This window comes from Pygoscelis adeliae, unplaced genomic scaffold (assembly GCF_000699105.1).
Source record: "Pygoscelis adeliae isolate BGI_AS28 unplaced genomic scaffold, ASM69910v1 Scaffold160, whole genome shotgun sequence".
Taxonomy (NCBI): domain Eukaryota; kingdom Metazoa; phylum Chordata; class Aves; order Sphenisciformes; family Spheniscidae; genus Pygoscelis; species Pygoscelis adeliae.
In genome coordinates, this window is record NW_008824035.1 from 10,055,062 (window position 1) to 10,074,654 (window position 19,593).

Consider the following 19,593-nt stretch of genomic DNA (forward strand, 5'->3'; position numbering starts at 1 on the left):
CAGTATGTCCATTTGCCTCCTGTGTTAGCACACTGGGAGGACTGACAATCTATAGTGGATGTACCCAGTCTACTTCTGCTTCTGCAGATGTCACATGGAGAGATATTAGGCATCACTGCTTCTGAAAAACCTGTGTGGTGACCCACTGATGTTGATTTGTAGGATCCTGCTGTGTAAAGACCTAGTTTCTGCAGGGGACACATTCTAACAGCAACAGCTGGTTATAGACAGGATAATAAATGGAATAGGTAGAGAAGGAGGCTACACATTAATGAATAGGAGAACTCAGGTCACATTAAGTGATCAATAAAACCTGTTCAGTGTTTGGAGAATTTATCAAGGTCAGAGACATTGAGCTTCTCTGTGACTAGGATGTTGACAATAACATAGTACTTTGCCATTAATAAACCATGTATGTACAAGCAATATCATTGATTATTTTTGTTACACAGCTAACCAGAAAATTCTCAGATAATAAGAACAAGGGAAAAGATCAGAGACCCCATAACATTGTGTTTATACATCAAATAAGCATATATTTCCAGAGTACAAATTTTGTCTTCAAGTACCATAAAGAATATATAGGAGACACGAATAATTTTACCCCCTACCTGTGTCTGAATGTGGAACTGAATGCACGTTCACTTACTCTAGCATGGAAGCTAATTACGTAATCTTCGTACTCGAATCAGTGCTCCTTGATTAACTTCATAAATATCATTTATCACATATAATACCCATAAACGTCAGTGAACTGATATGTGGAAAGATAATCTGTATTTCCTGTCCTAGGAATAACACTTTGTTTATTAAATGTCATTGGCAGGAAACTCCATCAAGGACTATGGAACTTAATACAGTCTTTATGGAGAAATCCAGTATGGTTCTTACTACTGACAGCTGGGTGGAATATCTAAATAAAAAAATTTTAAGAACAAGAGAATAAATATATCTTGCTTAATTTTTACAAGACCTTCAAGAAGCTATAGATTCTTAGCAATAATTAAATTGTTATTTTATTATGCTGTTTACCATGTTTAGATTTATTTTCACCTCCTCTCCCTAGCATCCTGTCAAGCTTACTTCTGCAGCTGACACTAAAAATTTGATTACTGATCACATGCGGAATCACACACTCTTTGTATTGTGAAAAATATTTGCTGAGTGAAGTCACAAAGAATATATAACACAGATTTATTGTTTCAGTCATACTGCTAACTTACTGTCGCTTAGAGTATTAAAAAAGAATATAATCCATAACATCATCTGAGTTAAATACTGTTATCTGATGAATATCATTCTCCCTTTAAAGACTCCTGTTACTATTGTGTTTAGCTTTGTATTATAGCATCCTATTTCATTAGGATTTACCATCAAGTTAGCTGTATCTGAACACCATTAAAATAAAATAAAAATAACTAGAAAAATGTTTTCAGGACGTATTTTCATATTGAAGGATTGAAATGCTTGTAAGGAATAGCTGTGTTAATTCTACAATATTTTTTCCAGGGATTTGCTCAAGGTCTGCACCTGTGCTCCAGGCATTATAAGGAGCAGAGAGCTGTGTTTGCCACTTCACAAAAAGCTATTTTCACATTCACAGTGTATGTGTTTCCAAAGAAAAAAAAACCAGCCAATAGCAACAAGAGCCTGCCAAAAATTTCCCTGAGCTCTATTCTGTTTTTTAAACTATAGAACATTCTTTCACAGTTTGACAGTTAAAATGCTGCAGTTAATGTAATAAACAGAGAATTTTTTAAGTCGGCTGTCAAAACAAGTGACACTTTTTGCTAGAGATTTTCAGATTTTGAACAATAGAAAGTACCTTTCAAAGCAACAGCTTCATTATACAATCAAATTCTCAAAGTAATCTTCTCATCAAAGAACATTGTCTTATTTCTTTCAGGGTAATTATCTGAGTTCTGCAACCTCTCCGGAAATGGTGACTATTATAAAATGCAGCTGTGTTCGTTTGAAAATTGTGGGTCCTGCTCAGGTCAGCTAGAGCCAGTGTCTCTGAAGCCCTGACAATTCCTTGAGCTTTTGGCAGCTGTAACCATGTCTAGTCAAAACTAGCAGGACTCTGAGGATTCATGGAGATTTTAACAGCTTTAATACAGCACAGCCCAGGGTGGATTTTCAACTAATAAAATCATAATGTATGTAAACTGAATACTAGAACAGTAGTTAATATGGTGCCTGATAGTACAAGCTTGCTTCCATGAGCAAAGGGCAGCAAAAATAAGCTCTTTCAGGGATAAGGATAGTGAAAGATGATTGATGGCTGTCAGTCTTGAGAAAACCTCTTTCCCCTCACTATACTGCATGAAAAATCTCCTATGAATATTCTTTCAGGTGATGCTGTGCAAGTGACGACACAAAGGGGAAAGCAGTACTTTCCACAGCATCATTCCAGCCTTTCAGCTCTCTGCAAGGAGTGTGGATGATAATCAACATTGATCCTGCCAGGGTAAACTTACACTGGTTGCTCCGAAAGTCATGATGGAAAGCAAATGTAGTAGGAAGCCAAAAACTGTAATAACCTAAGGGAGCAATTCTCCAAGAGCCAACCTGCTCAGTCAACCTGAGGCAAAGGAGATAGTGCAGAGGTGCAGGGTCACAGCACACATAGCACTGTTCACGGTTTCCTAATGACTGGCATCTGCTCACAGGTGCAAGAAGCCCTCTTTCGCTCCTCAGTGGAGAATGCACAGGACATCTCTGTGAGGAGAAAACACCTCACTTCCCTGACACCATAAGGGTTTATGGAAGCGCCATGCTCCCAGTCTGGTTTGTCTATGTATTTTGTGTGACAGGGAGTGAGTGCTCCTTTGGTTGTGCTGACTAGACCTCTAATAAACAGAGGAAAGAGAATTTATACTTTTAAAACTATTGCTGCATGGCAGTGTTACCTATTTTTGTAAGCACAAGTATCTGATGGCACTTTTTGAAATGCAATGCTTTGAGCAAGTTTTTGGAAAAGTGCCGTCTAAATGAGCTTGCGATCTAAACAGACAACACAGGGACAAGAATGGAGCAGGGAAAGGATACAGATGGAAACAGAACAGGAGCAAGCACTTGTGTTAAGTGGATTCAAAACATTTTTAGTTGAAAAAATATTCTCACACCGTAGGCAGGGCCCAATCCTATCCCATAGCAAAGACAAACTTTGCCAATGGCCTCAAAGGAGCAGGATCCAGCTTTGCGTACTTATCTTTCTTGAACTGACCCTTACAAGTAAATCTTTGGTGAAGATTACCTTAAGTAATTCATTATTCTCAGTGCATTTAATTAGCAGTAAAATATGTCTTCAGTGGCCCCTAAACACTACCTGCAAAATGAAGAGGTTGCCTTCAATGGAGGGTCAAACAGAGTTTATACTGGTTGCTTTGAAGTCACTATAAAGCTGCCTGTAAAGAAGGCCTTTAGCACAGTTTTCAGTGTGACCAGAATGTATTGCTGAAAGGATGGTTAGCCAACTGATGAGTGAGAGGACATGATGTGATAGCTATGAAAAGGTTAGGCGGACATCCTCTGTGGCCTAGGTACAAAAAGCATTTTTTTTTAATGTATTGATTTTATAAGAATAAGAATGGATAAATAAACCCACAGAGCCACATTTCACACCTTGCTAGCAAACTACAACAGGCCAAGTCCAGCCCATCTTAATTCAATAAGTTTCTACCAAAGATGAATCTAATTAATGGCTGCCACTGACGACTGCAATTGAAAGGTACCTGCTGTGCTGCCATCCTACCACTCTACTCACTCACAATAACTGAAAGCAGCATAGTTAAATGAATGGCACGTCTACACAGAAAGTGTAATGGAACAGGACTCTTCTATTACCTGCAACTTACTTTTGGGGAGACTCAGAAATGAAATAAAAACTCACAATGCAGCATTTTCCTCAGGGTGAGTATGATGGCATTCATGGCCTTTGATGGTTATTCTCAACACACAGTTCAGCTTATAAGCATTAATAAGGACTGAAAATGACTTAATATGGACTTAAAAACTTTAGAGGTTGAACAAACTGGCACTGATGTGAAATAACTGGCCAAAGGATGCCCGATAATAAATGTACATTTCTCCTCTTTCCATGTCACAAGGAAGGCCCATGTATAATTTTAACTCATTAATCTGCTTACGGTTTTCTGAGAATCATCCTCATATGAGCATCTGGCCCAATCTGAGACAGAAGAAGCATAGTGTCCTGTAGCTCCTCATCACACTCCTTTTTCTCTTCCTCGGTTGGCAAAGGGGCATCTTCACGCTCATCATCCAAAAATCGATAAAATAAGTATTTGTCTTGAAAGTGGTGTTCCTGATCCACTGAAAACAACATAACATATCAAATACTAAGCTCTCCTCATTAAAGTCAACCTTGTAGAAATCTGTGTAGCATTGTATATGTCACAGATATATTAGTTAAGAAGGGAAAGAAACTGCAAGAGTATGAAACACCTTTATTTCCCACATACGTCCAAATTATGTAGCTTGGAGGGTACACTTTTAAATTGTGTACTACAAATACTTTCCAAAAGGCTTCTATACATGTGTGTGTGTGCATGCGTGTGTGTGTTTTTCTTATTAGATCTGGTTTTGTTCTTAGTGTTTCAAACCATTTCATTTAAGCAAACAATTCACAGTGGGGAAATGGTTACCTCATGAATTTCTAAGAGGTGTTCTCTAGCATGAACACCTTGCCCTACATGTTTCAGACAGGGCTAAAAGGTAACAAAAGCATCTAAACTCTTTCTGATGTACTAGAATTGTACATCATCAAGATATAATCCCAGGGGCAAGTTCATTGACCTGTGTCCTGGTGGAAGAACTTAATGGAAAGACCACCAAGAGAAGAATTCTAAAGAGAGGCTATGATATGGCAAAGGACAAACCCTTGGTCTTCCAAGCAAGTCAGAGTGATGTGTTGAGTTGGAGACTGTGATGCAGCTTGCAACAGCTTGCCCCTGGGAGTTCAAGGGAATATTTGGCAGGAATTAAAGCTAGAGCCCTGAGGGTAAGGAAGCAGTGGAAACAATCTGACTTCTCAGTGTGGAAATTCCTCCCTGGGATATGGGAAGCAACACAGGATAAATGGAAGTGTATTGTAATAGAGCTGCTCTTCTGGACTTAATAAAACTGTACATGCAAAGCTTCAAATACAAATATTGCTTTAGAAAGCTACCGTTTTGAGGGCTATAATATCCTGTTACCAAGTAAATCCTGCCAAATGGAAATGGAAAGTCAATGTAAAATACAGTCAGAAAACTAACATAAAATCCCAGATCTCTGCACTGGAATATTTGGAACTGAACTTGGGAACCACTCCAAAAACCACTGAAAATCATTCCAAAATTATGGATCTGAGCAAACACAAATGCTCACATTCACTTCCAAATGCTGCAAATCTTTGATGAAGATCAGTTTTGTGTATGGTAATACTTCTCTTGGTTTTGGCCTGCGTGCTATACAGCTCTTGCAACATAATCACAAGCTGGTATACTCCTAAGTATAATTAGAGTTATCATTAGAAATTGTTCATTTACGTTGCAATATCTCATAAGTTAAAAAGGCATATTGGTAGCAAGATTCATGTAATACTGTCTGTGTGTTGCACTTGCACTTATGAATGAACAGGTTGCTCTGCAGCATTTTCTTTGGGCTCATGATCCCTTACTTTTTCATGAAAGAGATCTACAGAGGCACTCATGTCACACATTGCCCATGTTTTAGTCAAGATGCTGATTTTCTTTTTCTTACCATGGTTAAGAACACCTTCTTCCAGCAATACTTGCCACATGCCAACAGCCTGGGTTCGTGAATGGACACAAGTACTTTGCTGCATCATCCAGTCAACTAGTTCTGTCCCCACGCAGCATTGCCTGAAGGACAAATAGATAGAAATGAAAACGGAGCTAGCCAAGAGAGAGGTCGCACACAGTGTCTGCCAAGAACAGTGATATCTTAAACTCTGTATAACCTTAGACAAATCTCCCTACAGAAAACACAATGTCACCATCTACATGTATATGCTTGAAATACCAGTGAAGTTGTTCAGTTTTGAGAGGGTCACCTCAGCAGAACAACAAGTGTTTGAGGAAATGCAAAGTTCAGAGGATCAGAGTGACCCTGTGCCACCTGGTACAAAACCTGTTGCACCAGTGCAACAACCTCCAACCCAGATTTCAAAGGATACCTCTATATACCGTGGGATAGCAAAAGCCTCATGCTTTGCAGAATCCTGCATGAAAACAATCATCTAACACTGTAAAAGCTTTGCCAATGAGAACAGCCTCCACAGGAAGAGTGAGTGTTATGAGGGTGTTCCTCCATTTGTAACCAAACTCCAGCCACGCTGTATTTGGGAACATTGGTTTGTAGGTCTACAGTGCTTCTGAGGCTCTCTCATGCTAGGTGCTGGTCACCTCACAGCTCCTGACTGACGCAGAGGCGGACAACAACAGGCCTCAAGTTCTGGAGAACGCCCAAAGAGGGGGAAAAAACCAAAAAGCCACGTGGTCACTAAGTAAAATTCTTTGTCATAACACTCCCTAGCTCAGCAGAACAGAAGCAAATGAGCAATGTGATCAAAAACTTACAAATCTATAACTGATCACACGTAGAACTGAGAGGAGACTGGCTAGTCCTTCTAGACAGGCTCTCGTGGCTCCACACTTCTTGCATCACTTTCAGAGACGAAGGAAACATAATACTGAAATGGCTGAAATTTAGCTTAAATAATGCTCTTCCAATTAAAATCCCGTTTTGATGACAAAACTTTCCCTCAAAGTTTTTCCCAGTTATGTATAAGATAAAATGGTGCAGTTGTTTGGACCAGCATTGGTCTTCATTTATCATACATGCTCTTTTGTTCTTCTAGAACGATGAGCAATGTCATATCAATATATATCAAATCATACATTCTCAGATCAACTCACAAGCTCCAAATACCTTGCATCATATTAAATACATTTCGGACTGAAATATGGAAAATCAATGCACTTATCTCAAAAGCAGATCAGCAACATATTGATTTACTATTTAGAAAAAGATATACTCAGAGATTTTAAACCAATCTTTATTTAAATATACTTCGAATGATGCATTAGGTATTTGATTTAAACATTAGACACTAAAACAAATTGATTGTTCCTTAAGCCAACAATAGATAGATCCTGACTCCTTCAAGTCAGATTCCTATTCTACAAGTGCCATTGTTATCCCACTTCAGCAAGCCAGTGTTGCCACCAGCAGAAAGATAAGAAAGCCTGGCAATACACTGAAAAAAAAATTTTAAATGTAGCAGAAAATCTACATAAGGAATGTTTCTCACCAGGTTAATTTTCAGAACTGCACACTGAGCAACACCGCTGTAGCAATCAATACAGTAACATAACATATTAATGAGCTTTCCTATTATCTCTTACTGATACACGAAGAGAACAGAATCTACATTTTAACTTGATATTGCACAGAATATTCCAAGTAACTATGCTATTAACTTTGGAAGAGTTTTTGTATGTGAATACTTTGTTCACAATCATGGACTCAATTTCCAGTCAAATTACTTCAGAAAAGATTTACCAGGCCCATTAAAGACTGCATAACATCCAGACTCAAATAGCATCACAGAATAATTTCAGACCTTTTGAGACCCGCAAGTATGGTAAGGCATAAATCACAAATCAGAGGGTGGCAGGCATAAAAATTCAGAGACCTCTATACAATCAGCTCACACACCTGTAAGTCTTCAGATGGTATTTACGATCTCTTATCATGTGAGGGGCTCGGGACAGAATTGTATTCCGCAAAATCTTTCCAGCTCTGAGGATCTTTTCTGAAGGAACCTTGGTGATCATGGAGAAAAAAAAAGGGACCAAGACACACAGTTTTTAAACTTTCCACAATCTCTGTACTGCCTTCTGCAAAACAAAACACAAGTTCTCTTTTCCCTAAATTAAAAATCCTTGCACAGATGCTTACTTTTGCAGAGCAATGTAATATATATTTGGGATTTTAAGTCTCACATACTTATCACATCTAACAGAAAGCATCACTTCAGCTGATACGCATCACACTGTTGGAAATAGGAGTTATTTCCATTTGTCTAGCGGCCTGGCTCTACAGCACACCTATGCCCTATTACCTGTGTAATGGTTTTAGTAGGACGATGTGGGATGTGAGGTTCAATAAGAGGTGTCTGAAAAATAAAATGAAATGAAATAAATTTTTAAAGGTTGAGCAGTAAAATGAAATAAGGCTAAAATTAAAAACTGAACAAAGAAGCTGTAAAAACAAAGGACGTGTAAGTCCAAGCTTTGCCCAGGGGCCGCGAGTAGAAAAAGCTCTCTTGAAGACATCCTAAAGACAAACTTGGCTCTGAACGCTCAGCAAATGAAAACAGTGACATGACACGTGAAGATTAATAACCAAATGCATGTTAAACCTTCTAAAGCACTAACGAAGTGTGCAATGGCGAAACATCACACCAGATCTGAGGCTACGTGGGCATAGCTAGCTCTTCCACTTGCCGCTTTCGACCTGCAGTGGGCACAACAGCATTCCGCCACATGCGGCTGCCTCTACCATTCAGTCCCCCACCACAGAAACTCTCTCCTCCTTCAGCACCTTTTTCTATTCAGCTCTCTTCTCCCTTACAGCGGCACACAAGAAGACAGGAATGAAGAAAAAGCTCTGCTCCCGTGCTCTGTCTTTTCTAAACTATCAGGCCTAGCTGGCAACCCTTTTATAGCCGCTCACCAGAGCTCTCTGAAATGCGAGAGCACACAGGCCACTCGCAGAGACCTGGGTAAGGACTTTCACAAAGGGGCTGGTGAAGGAAAAAGAAGAGTAAAGCAGGTGACTTGGTTCTGCAAAGGGAAGAGTGAAAGGGAAGGCTATCAGGGCTCTCTCTGTAAGAGAGAAGCGGAGAAGGGGATGAGAGAAATGGGAAAACAGGCACATAACAAACAGGTGAAAAGAGAGGGGAGACAGGAAGCACATGGCACAACACAGAGGAAAAAGGAAAGCAGAGGGTTAAAGGACAGTAGAAATGGAGACAAAGGAGAACAAAACCGAACTTCAGCAGCCACCTCAGAATGATGGGAAGACGTTTAGCTTTGTTGGGACTTGTAGTTAACAGCATGGACCAAATCTACTTCCAGTGTGAAATGTCAGGAGACATGACACAAGGGCTGAATTTGGCTGGCGTTGTGGGCTTGCTGACAGGACAGATCATACCAAACACAGAGGTCTCCCACAAGGGCAAGACCTTGCACCTCAGCCCACGGCAGCCATGGCTCCCTTACACCCGTACAGCAAAGGCAGGACAGCCAGGTCGGAAGCACAGTGAAACATATGCCATGTACTGCTAGGTTGCCGGGTATCGGTTTTCTTAAGCTGGGCACCTGTTTGTTAGCTCCCACAGGATTTTAATGATGTGACAAAGTCCTTGCAGTAATCAAATAGTGCTAGGAGCTACGAATGCACCAGGAGATTATAGGTCAGCCAGGAAAAGGCAAGAATGAGGGAAGCACATGATAGAAATCAATAAAGATAAGATAATCTTAACGGAGAAGCCTGTATATGGAAAACGATGCAAATGGTTTGTCATTTCTACTCATACCTTACAAGAAGTCTCTGAAAAGGCAAATCGATGCAATTAAATTGGGATTCCTGATTTTTCTCATTAATAATTCAACAATTTTTCAAAGACTCATTTAAGCTATAAACATTTCTGTCCCACCAGAAGGGTGGTAGAACATCCCTCAGTATTTCTTGGTTTCTGGAACTGTGCGGAGCATGCTTTAGACAGTCTACATTTGCAGTTAAAGCATGCTATGAATAGCAATAATCTTTTGAAAGATGCCTCTAATGCAAACAAAACCATTGAATAACAGTTTCAAACAGGTATATAAACAATGAAGTCAGAGATATCACTCTGAGTATTAATGATTTTTGCTTCCATTTTCTTTTAAAAGGATTTCAAGTCCTCACCAAGTTCAAGGAGACTGAAGGTAAATACATACTTAAATGGTTGGCTCAACTGGCATTAAAGTAATTATGAAAATTATTTTTAAGTTCTACATTCTTAAAAGCTTTTTTAAAAAATCAATAAAGTACAATATAGTCAATTTAGCTTCCAGATTTTAATTCTAGTTAGGAATATACTTCAAAGGAGAGATAAAATGCGTAAGACAAAAAATATAAGAGACTTTTACAGCAATTGACTAGTGGAAATGAATCACATTTTAGTTCTTTAGAGTTTCCATTAAGCTACAACAAAAATGCATAAAACTAATAGTTGAAAAAATTTAATTTGGATGAAGATTTGTCAATAAATTTCCCATCTTAAAACAGAATATAAGAGAGCATTTAGAAGAAATCTGATTCAACCCAAAAATACAGAAAACATCCAAGGTGAAAGCTAAGGCACAGCACAAGAATCTGCAGAAAGCAGCAGGAAGGCTTGTTCACCTACATTTGATCCTGACCAATACAGAAGGATCAGCTGCGAAGACAGAAGATATGTTGGGTGAAGGTGATCGTGAAATGATCCAGTGTCAGAACTTTACAGAAGCAAGTAAGAACATCAAAGTAGAAACAACGGACTAGGAAGAAAAATTCCCATACAAACAGAATACTGATAGCTAAATTCCTGAGGCAGGTCATGGCGGAGCAAGTGTAAGGTAAAAGGAGTTAAAGAAAGCTGGTAGTTACTTAATGAAACAATACTAACCACACATACAATATATCCTAGCACAGAGCTAGAAGTTGTAGTAAAGACTCAACTTAGCTAAAGAAAGACCTCTGCACTGAAGTACAAGAAGGAAATGTACAGAAAGGATAAAGTAAGGGGTTTACAAAAGGCAAGTATAAAAAGTAATTTGAATAATGAAGGACAAAATTAGAAAAGCAAAGGTATAAAATGAGACAGACCTACCAAGAAATGTCAAGAGCTACAGAAAATATTCCACAAGTACATTAGTAGTAAAACAAAGAGAAGGAAAAGTGTTGATGCACTGCTCAACAGAGGGAAATCTATTGACAGATAATTCAAGTAGGCCAGAAGCAGTTGATTTATTTTTTGTATCAGTGTTCACTAGAAAGATCATTGGCAGACAGATGGCTAATATCCTAAGTAGTAGAGTGAAAGGGGTAAAATCTCAGCCTGAAAAAGCAAAAGAATGGATGAGAAAATATTACATAAATTAGCTATTTTCAGATTGGCTGGGTTTGTAGAATTTCATGCAGGAAACTTGAAGAGCTTGAAGAAACTTAAAGAGGGCTGCAGCCATCTCAGAACCATCAGCAGTCACCTCTGACAATTCTTGGGGACTAAGGAAGGTAGCAGAAGACAGAAAAATGGGAAAAGGAGGAGCTGAACAATTATAGACATGTCAGCTTAACTTGTCTTCCTAGAAAAAGTCCATTTGTAAGCACCTGGAAAAGAACAGGGAGATGAGTCACATGTGACGTATATTAATCAAGAACAAATCATGCCACACTAATCTAATTTCTTTCCATGACCGGATAGCAACACAGATAGATTGGGGAACAAACAGTAGTTTTTCAACCCTTTACTTTAGTAAGACTTTGGCACTGTCTCACACAATAATCTCTTCTGCAAAAGGCAGATTAAATTCTTACAAAATAGGTGCAAAGCCAGCTGGAAAAGTATATTTTGAAAGCAATTACCAGTGAAGCACTGTCCAACTGGCAGTCATACCAGAGGTCTGTTCTGAGCAGCATTCTCAAGAATATATTACATCTGATACTATTAAATATTAACACAGGATGAAGTAGAATGTACACTGATTGATTCTGCAGGAGACTTCAGGATGGGAGGGACTGCATGTACATTGGAGAATAAGTTTGCAATTTGATACAGGTTTGACATTGGTCTGAAGAAAATATGATGCTATTACACATCACAGATAGTGCTGACTACTTTTCAGGCAGAATCAGCTATATAAAGTCAGGGTAGGAAACAAGTGTCTTAGCAGCAGTTCCACAGAAAAAGAAATAAAGTTTATAATAGGTATTAAACAGAACTGAGTAAGCAATGCCATACTTGTGTGAAAGCAACAAATACTGTACTGGGATGTAGTAACAGGTTAGATACATAATGCAGTCCTGCTTTAGTCAGCCTAGATAAGACCTAAGCTAAAGCACTGTGTCTCAGTTGCCCACTTCACTTTGAAAGTATCTAAACCAACTAGACAGAATTTAGAGGAGAGCAACAAGAATAATCAGAAAGCACAACATAAATAATCAAAGTTGTTCAGCTAAGGAAAAGGCAAGTCTTAGCAGAAGTGTGATAAAAAAGACTTCAAATTTAAAAGGCCTTTGAAAAGAAAAAAGAAGTTACCTAGTCCATCATGCAGAGATCAGGAAATAAAGAGTTTAAATTGCTGTAAGAAAGATTCAGGTTAGACATCAGTGAAGCTTTTCTAAGTGTGGACAGTGAATACTGGCACAGATTGCCACGGAGGTGTGGTTCCTCCCTGGAAGTGACACAGCTATAGTGAATTGTGCATGTGGCTCAGGGATGGACTAATGCTTTCCTGAAGTACCTTTTACCCTCACTGTGTGGCACTGTGCAATTTTCGAGGACACCTTTACGTGTCTAAAATTAGTTCAACCACAAGGTGGTGCTTAAAGGGATGATCAATAATACAACCCCCAGAGCAGCAAGCCCGGACTCAAGAAAGTAAAGCAGTCACTCCTACTGAGGAACAACGTCGTTGCCATCCAAAAGACATGCCCAGCAAGGAGTCCCCCCAACGTTACACCCTTTCAAAGCTACTGCAGTGAACTCTGGCTGCAATAGTGATGAGATGAAATGCAACAAATGGAACCACAGGGCTTGGACCGAGTTTGCTACAGAAAGGTAAATGTATCATCAATTAGTTAATAGGAGATATGGTGTTCCTGCAACAACTTCCCATCAGAAAAAAATGGATTCAGTAAGGGATCGTATCTTAGGATAATAGTCACAACTTGGCTGAAGTCCAAGAAATGTTTTGTAGGTCTTTACAATCTTCGCTCTCCCAGTAAGGGATACTTAGAAAGCACTTGGAAAAAAAGAAGTAGCTCTCCCTATAAAACAGCAGAGAGTGAGCGGAGTGTTTAATTCCCTTCTTAATACATTCTGGTACCTCTGAAGAATTAATGTGACTGAAGTACATACATGTTGCATAGAGCTGTATGACTGCAGCTACTTGATCATCACATTTTTCAGGACTTCTGAATACGGGAAAAGTTATCAGGTGAAGAGCTCAAATATGCAAGTCAGTTAGAATAGTTTACAAATATTACCCATCTCCTGGCCACAGCAGTGACACATGTACCTGCTCTTAGCTTTCCTTTAGCGTGAGAGAAAGCAACACAGCAGTACTGTCTTGAGCTTTAGCTACGTCGTGCCCTTTTCCAACTAGTGCACACACAGACAGTTTACTGTGATCTGCGGATCCCCCCTGTAGGGGAGAAGGTGCATATGAGTCTGGAGGGTAGAGAAGGGAAAGCTGCAGGTGTTGGTAGGGGGAAGCACAAAATGATCATGAGAAACTGTGATAAAATGGTTTTCAGCGTTAACGTTGCCAAACTTCATATCTGTACATTTATGGATTCACATTTGGGCCACTCAAACCCTTCATGAAGCCAATCACAAAACTCCCTATTTAAATTGGGGTGAAGCAGGGAAAGTAACAATTTTAGCCTCCATTCCTTTGAAGATTCAAATATTTATGCATGAGAGCAATACCATAGATTTAAATAGGACTATTCATGTGTATAATTTTATGCACACATTTAATCTCTGGAGAAATAGGCCTTAGATTACAAACTACAGGGCAAGGGCTGCCTTTATTTCTGTGCTTCTTACATCACTGAGCAAGCCATATGCAAACAAATAAATAATATAATGAACAACAATAATAGAGACCTAACATGAGCTCTGTATTTGTCGTTATTTGAATCTGCTAAATAAAATCCAACATCTCTTATAAAAATACATTTTTCTATTCCCCTTGTTAAATAGCTGTAAGAGGATGTTTCTTCTGAGCCTTTACATATGAATGAATGCTTTAGACCTACAGCAGTTTGGATCTATAGAATCAAATGATAGAGGGGACCTATCTTACTACTATCAAATATTAATGTAGGAAATGTGTATTGCAAAGAACTAAGATGAAATAAAACAAAAGCCAATGAATCATGTTTTTCCCATGACCTCAGTGTAGCTCATCTTTGAACAGAGAACAAGTTTCTGTATTTATTGGAGTTAAGCATGGCACGTGAGGTTACCAAGGTGATCGGATAAACCTGTGCACTGCTGTTGATCCCTTTATTTCCAACTGGGGCAACTGAAAAGAGTTGCAAGTGACATCTGTTTTCCTGCTGGCTGGCAGGGGATCCAGAAGAAACAAAGGACAAAAGCCACACAAGTCGAAAGGTGGCAGCAGTAACAGCCACATCACGAAGAGGTCTGTTTGTTTTACACCCTCAGTATTTACTGCTATTGGTGATTTAGGGCCTAATCCAAATCCCACTGAAATCACTGGGAAGTCCCTAATTGACTCAATGGGTTTTGAGTCAGGCCCATAGCATTTGATTCTCCTAAGTATATTTCAGGAAGTGGAGCATCTTTAGCCCTTACTGGTTCCAAATGACTTCTGATGACTGCCATTTATGACTAACATGTTTGAATATCCTTGTATACATCTCCTTGAAAGGCTATCAGTGCCCTACCTGTTTCACATGGGAGGAAATAAAACATACAAAAAAACATTCCCACAATATTGGTGAAAGTATAGCCAGTCAGTAAGATACAGCCGACAATTAGCAAAAGTTCCCACAGCCCTCCCACACAACACCTCCCCCTTCTATTCTTATCATTCTTTCTCAAATCCATATATCCATTTCCAAAAAGTTGCCTTTTTTGTAATATGTCATCTATCTGAGCTACTTCGGACTAAAGGCATAGATAAGAATTCCAAAGATGAGGGGCCTTTGTAGAGATGACTCTTTTTCCAATACAAACCAGTATTTCCAGCGCTACAGAATAACCATATAGCAGGGAAAAAAGGTCCTTTGAAAAGCATTTTTGTCAAAATTTGAAAGAAAATGTAACCAATATTGTAGGAATTTCTGTGCTCTGTTAGCCTGTGCTGGATCTCTGGAGTAGCCCTATGTAGAACATGCCGATACACTGACCAACTCTTGTCATCAGAAAACAACCTATGCCATGACCTCTAACCAACCCCCCAGGGTGCACAGTCTGTAAGAAACCTTGGCACACATTCCCTGCCACAGGGACTTCTGATGGTTGGGACCTGTTACCAGGATTGAGCTCTGCCCAACCCAGACCAGAGTCATATCTGCAGAGAGACCTTACACGCCCCTCCAGAAGACAAGACAAGTGGAAACAGAAATACAATCATCACTACTATGCTGGAAACATTTCAGTCACCTCTTCACTATCTCCCCACAAATGCATGTAGCAGCTGAGAGAACGAACCTGTCCTCCCCAGCACTCTCCGCAAGACAGTATTGGCAGCCAAAGAGCGAAGTGCCTGCTCATGTCTCCTAAGTCCAAAACTGACAATGACTGACTTCATGCCAGGTCTGTAGGTGACTTAGCAACAGTTTGCAATTAACAAAGGACAAATTACCCAGAAAAAGCACTTGTTTCTGCTCTTCATCTATGTTTACCGAACAATGCAAGTATTAAAAGGACCTGTAGCCAGTCTAGATAGATAGTCTAAAATTGTATTACCAAAGCATCTTCAAACCACCCATGCTCACAAAAGACAACGATATAGCTTCTTAAGAAACATCAAAAGTGGGAAGCAGGGCAAGGTATGGACAGAGGAAAACACAAAGAGTCACAAGGATGTTTGCAAAATTAGGGAACTTCTACAGAAACAGGAATTAATCACATCTTAAAAATCTTCTGAGTTTCATAAAACTACAGCACCTGTAATTTAAATACCCCAAACTACAAACTAACTAAACCAAGCAAAATAGACTAGTAGAAATTGTCAGGACCAGTGGTTAAGACAGCTCAGTTTTATTCTTTTTTTCTGAATTAATTGACTGCACGACCTTGCACAAATCACATAATCATACTGTGTTTCATTTTCCCGTTTTTGGAGAGAGGAATACTAATAATTTCTACCTTTGTAAAATGCTTTGAATACTGTCAGCAAATGGACTACTATCAAAATATTCAGTGTAATGATGACTGTTTTAAAATCTATATTCTTTAAATGTAATACAATGTGAAGACTAAGCTGTATTTTAAAATACATTCTAAAATTGCTTTTCTTTAGTAATCTACATGTATTAATAGCATAAACAGGAAAATGTGCCCCTTTAAATTCTCAAATACAATCAGTGTAGCAATTTTATTTTAGAAAGCTAAATTGAAATTGCATTATTAACACTTCTACAATGTTTCTTTAACAAACTGTAAATGTCCGTCCATTTAACGCAAAATGATTCAGCCATTACCAGAAATGATACTTCACTGTGAATGTCAAAGGGAAAAAGAATATTGAAACAGATTATGACCAGTGCACAAAAACCCCCAGAACATGGCTAATGATGTCTTATTTTCCTGTCATTTTTCTGCTTCCCTGCTACAATGAAACAGCTGCTATAACTACACTGCATGCATTGAATAAAATGTCAGAAAATGCTAACTCTGCTGTAAGCATTCCTGATATTCTGATAGAGGTGTGACTACAGTTGCCATAAGGAATCTCAAGCCAGCGTTGTCACGGGTTTCTCTGCTGCTGCATTTTTTTAACCTACAAAAGAATAAAGCATCTTTTTCAGTCTCTCATGAGAATTACTGGTTTCTTAGTATCCATGGCTTTAATAGTATGTTTACATGAAATTATTTACTTCTTGAGAAACAAACTATAATGATGAAGATGAAAAAGTATGATAAATACTAGGCAGCAAAGTTACTGGTTTTTAAGACCTGCCTCTCACCCATGCTATAGGTACACAGCAACTATTCAAAAGGCAAACTGAAGGGAAGTTAAAGGTTAATAAGCTTCTGGAGGATTTATTTCACTTGTTCCCAGATACCTTTGTAACTTCTGCACACATCTCCCACCTCCAGGTCTCCCAGGAGGCATGCCTCTAGGCAAACAGGACTGGATGGCCTCTCCTACACTTCGATCACACCCAGATGCCAGAACTGCCCTCTGAGGACTAGGTGGCGAAATTTTAGATGAAGTGGTTTCATGCCAAACATAAGGGTGCCAAAAACTGGATGGAGTGTGAATTAGTGGGTGAAATTGTGAACCTATTAAAATCAATAGTGAAACTCTTGACTTTAGTGTAGTCAAAACACCACACAAGTGAGGCAAGAGCACTACTACTGTCCCCTGGGTGATAGCGGTTTATGTATTGTGTAACCCCAGCTAGTCATTCCACCTCTGAGTGTTTCAGCTTCTCCATCTGTTAAATGGGGACGACAGTATCTACTCACATCTCTGACAAGTGATGAGAAGGAGCAACTAAAAACACTGCTGAATGCTGCAACTAAAATCCTGGAAGTCTAGTGTCTACAAATTCATCCTGAGCATTTTATAATGATTTTTAACACAGAAAGGAAAAGTCATCAAAGTGAGACAGGGCTAGAGGGCATTGAAGGTTACCGCCTGAATTCCTTGGGGAGGTCAGCAACAAGGTAAAGCCTCTGGCAAGCGGGGAAGAGAAGTTAATTTAAACCCATTTTGTGTCTCCTCTGGTGATTCCAGGTTTCTTCTTCTCCAAGTTCAGGACAGTGCATTGTGTGAACATACATGAAATGATGAAACATTGAAGGAGTGCAGCACATCTGCTTCAGATTCTAGCTGCCCTATCTACTCCTCATTCTTCTTCCTATCATCCTTTTCAGAAATAAATTTTTGCTAAAAATGAAACTGAAAAGGAATGATCTAACAATATCCAGTGCAACACCTTCTGTTATCCTACTTCACAGAAGGAGATTTTTAATGATCTATGTAGATGTTTTCCATCTACATACACTATATTTCCTGAAAAAGGTAAATGGTTGTTTCTGTAGTATATGAAAGTAAACAGAAGAAAGAAATCCCACGCTGATGGCTAGACCAGAACACATTTAAAAAAAAGCACATTCTTCTTTCAGCCAAGTATTTCTTTACTTCAACAGCTTTAAGTCTTCTGTCATAAACATAAAAACCATTAAAGCACTTCTGTTTAATTTACATATTTGTGCGTCAGTGGAAAAGACAAGCATTCTGCTCTTGGCAAATATCCACAAAACAACCTTCTTATCTTCTTTAAAACTTGTATTTCCCATGATGTCTACAAAAAGCTTGTCAAAGTGGAGGGTGCTGATGTGCTGAACCTGCTACCTATCCTGTCTCATCCAAGTCTTTCAGACTGTGCAGTTTATCTATTAGGTGGCTTTGTTCCAAAATTGGATTGTAGTCTCGTTAGGGTAGAGCCCTTCTTCCTAGAGCTTCTGATGCAAGAGACAGCTCCTGTCCCTGACTGGGATGTGTTAGCACCCCCACAGCTCTGCTAACCACAATGAACCTTCATGACCAGACATATCTAACCAAAACATGAGGTGAACTCATCACAGTCTACAACTTCCTCAAGGGGGGCAGCGGAGGGGGAGGTACTGATCTCCTCTCTCTGGTGACCAGCAATAGGACACGAGGAAATGGAAGTGGAAGCTCAGATTGGACATTAGGAAAAGGTTCTTCACTGAGAGGGTGGTCGGTCACCAGAACAGGCTCCCCAGGGAAGTGGTCACGGCACCAAGCCTGTCAGAGTTCAAGGAGCATCTGGACGACTTAGTCATATGGTTTAGTTTTAGGTAGTCCTGCGAGAAGCAGGGAGTTGGACTCGATGATCCTCATGGGTCCCTTCCAACTTGAGACATTCTATGATTCTATGAAAACAGAAGGGACCTGGTCACGGGGGACAACATGCATCGTCTGAGGACAACCCATCGACATCATTACCTTCTCCTGCTATGAGGGCACATCATCATCTGATTCAGTCATGGGCAAAGTCCAATAGCATAAATTCAGGGGGTAAATACTGGCTATGAAGGGTAAGGGCATTTCTTTTTCTTTTACAGTAAAATCCAATTGTAGTCTCACACATTTAACTAGCATGAAATGAAACTCGTAACGGCTGTATTAGTTAATCAGTTAATTCCATGTTCTTCAGATACTTTACTGGCAGTAATTGTATTGATTAAAAACATACAAAGGCATTTGGAATTAAATTATTAGATCTGAACAACATGGATTAATATACCCCATTTTTCACATTAATTCCATAATGCAATGGGAATAATCAGTAAATAAAATACAAACATTAAGTTAATGTACAACTGTGTGAACAGTAGGCATTCCCCAAGAAAATAGTAAAAGAATAATACTAATGAGGTTTACTAATAAAAACAATACTCATGAGGTTTAACAAGGCCAAGTGCAGGGTCCTGCACCTGGGTTGAGGCAACCCCCGGTATCAATACAGGCTGGGGGATGAAGGGATTGAGAGCAGCCCTGCCGAGAAGGCCTTGGG

At 39.3% G+C, this 19,593-nt stretch overlaps 1 protein-coding gene across 2 annotated transcripts in view; it reads right to left on the bottom strand.

The window, feature by feature from the left end:
* The window catches only part of RAPGEF4 (Rap guanine nucleotide exchange factor (GEF) 4), a 79,173-nt gene that overhangs the window by 45,735 nt on the left and 13,845 nt on the right, over positions 1 to 19,593 (bottom strand). For both annotated transcript variants that reach the window (XM_009332705.1, XM_009332697.1), the window contains exons 3-6: positions 8,153 to 8,206; positions 7,747 to 7,853; positions 5,767 to 5,888; positions 4,152 to 4,335 (exon numbers count right to left, since the gene is read on the bottom strand). In XM_009332705.1, the coding sequence (XP_009330980.1) occupies positions 4,152 to 4,335; positions 5,767 to 5,888; positions 7,747 to 7,853; positions 8,153 to 8,206 (467 nt within the window). The remainder of the gene's footprint in view (positions 1 to 4,151; positions 4,336 to 5,766; positions 5,889 to 7,746; positions 7,854 to 8,152; positions 8,207 to 19,593) is intronic.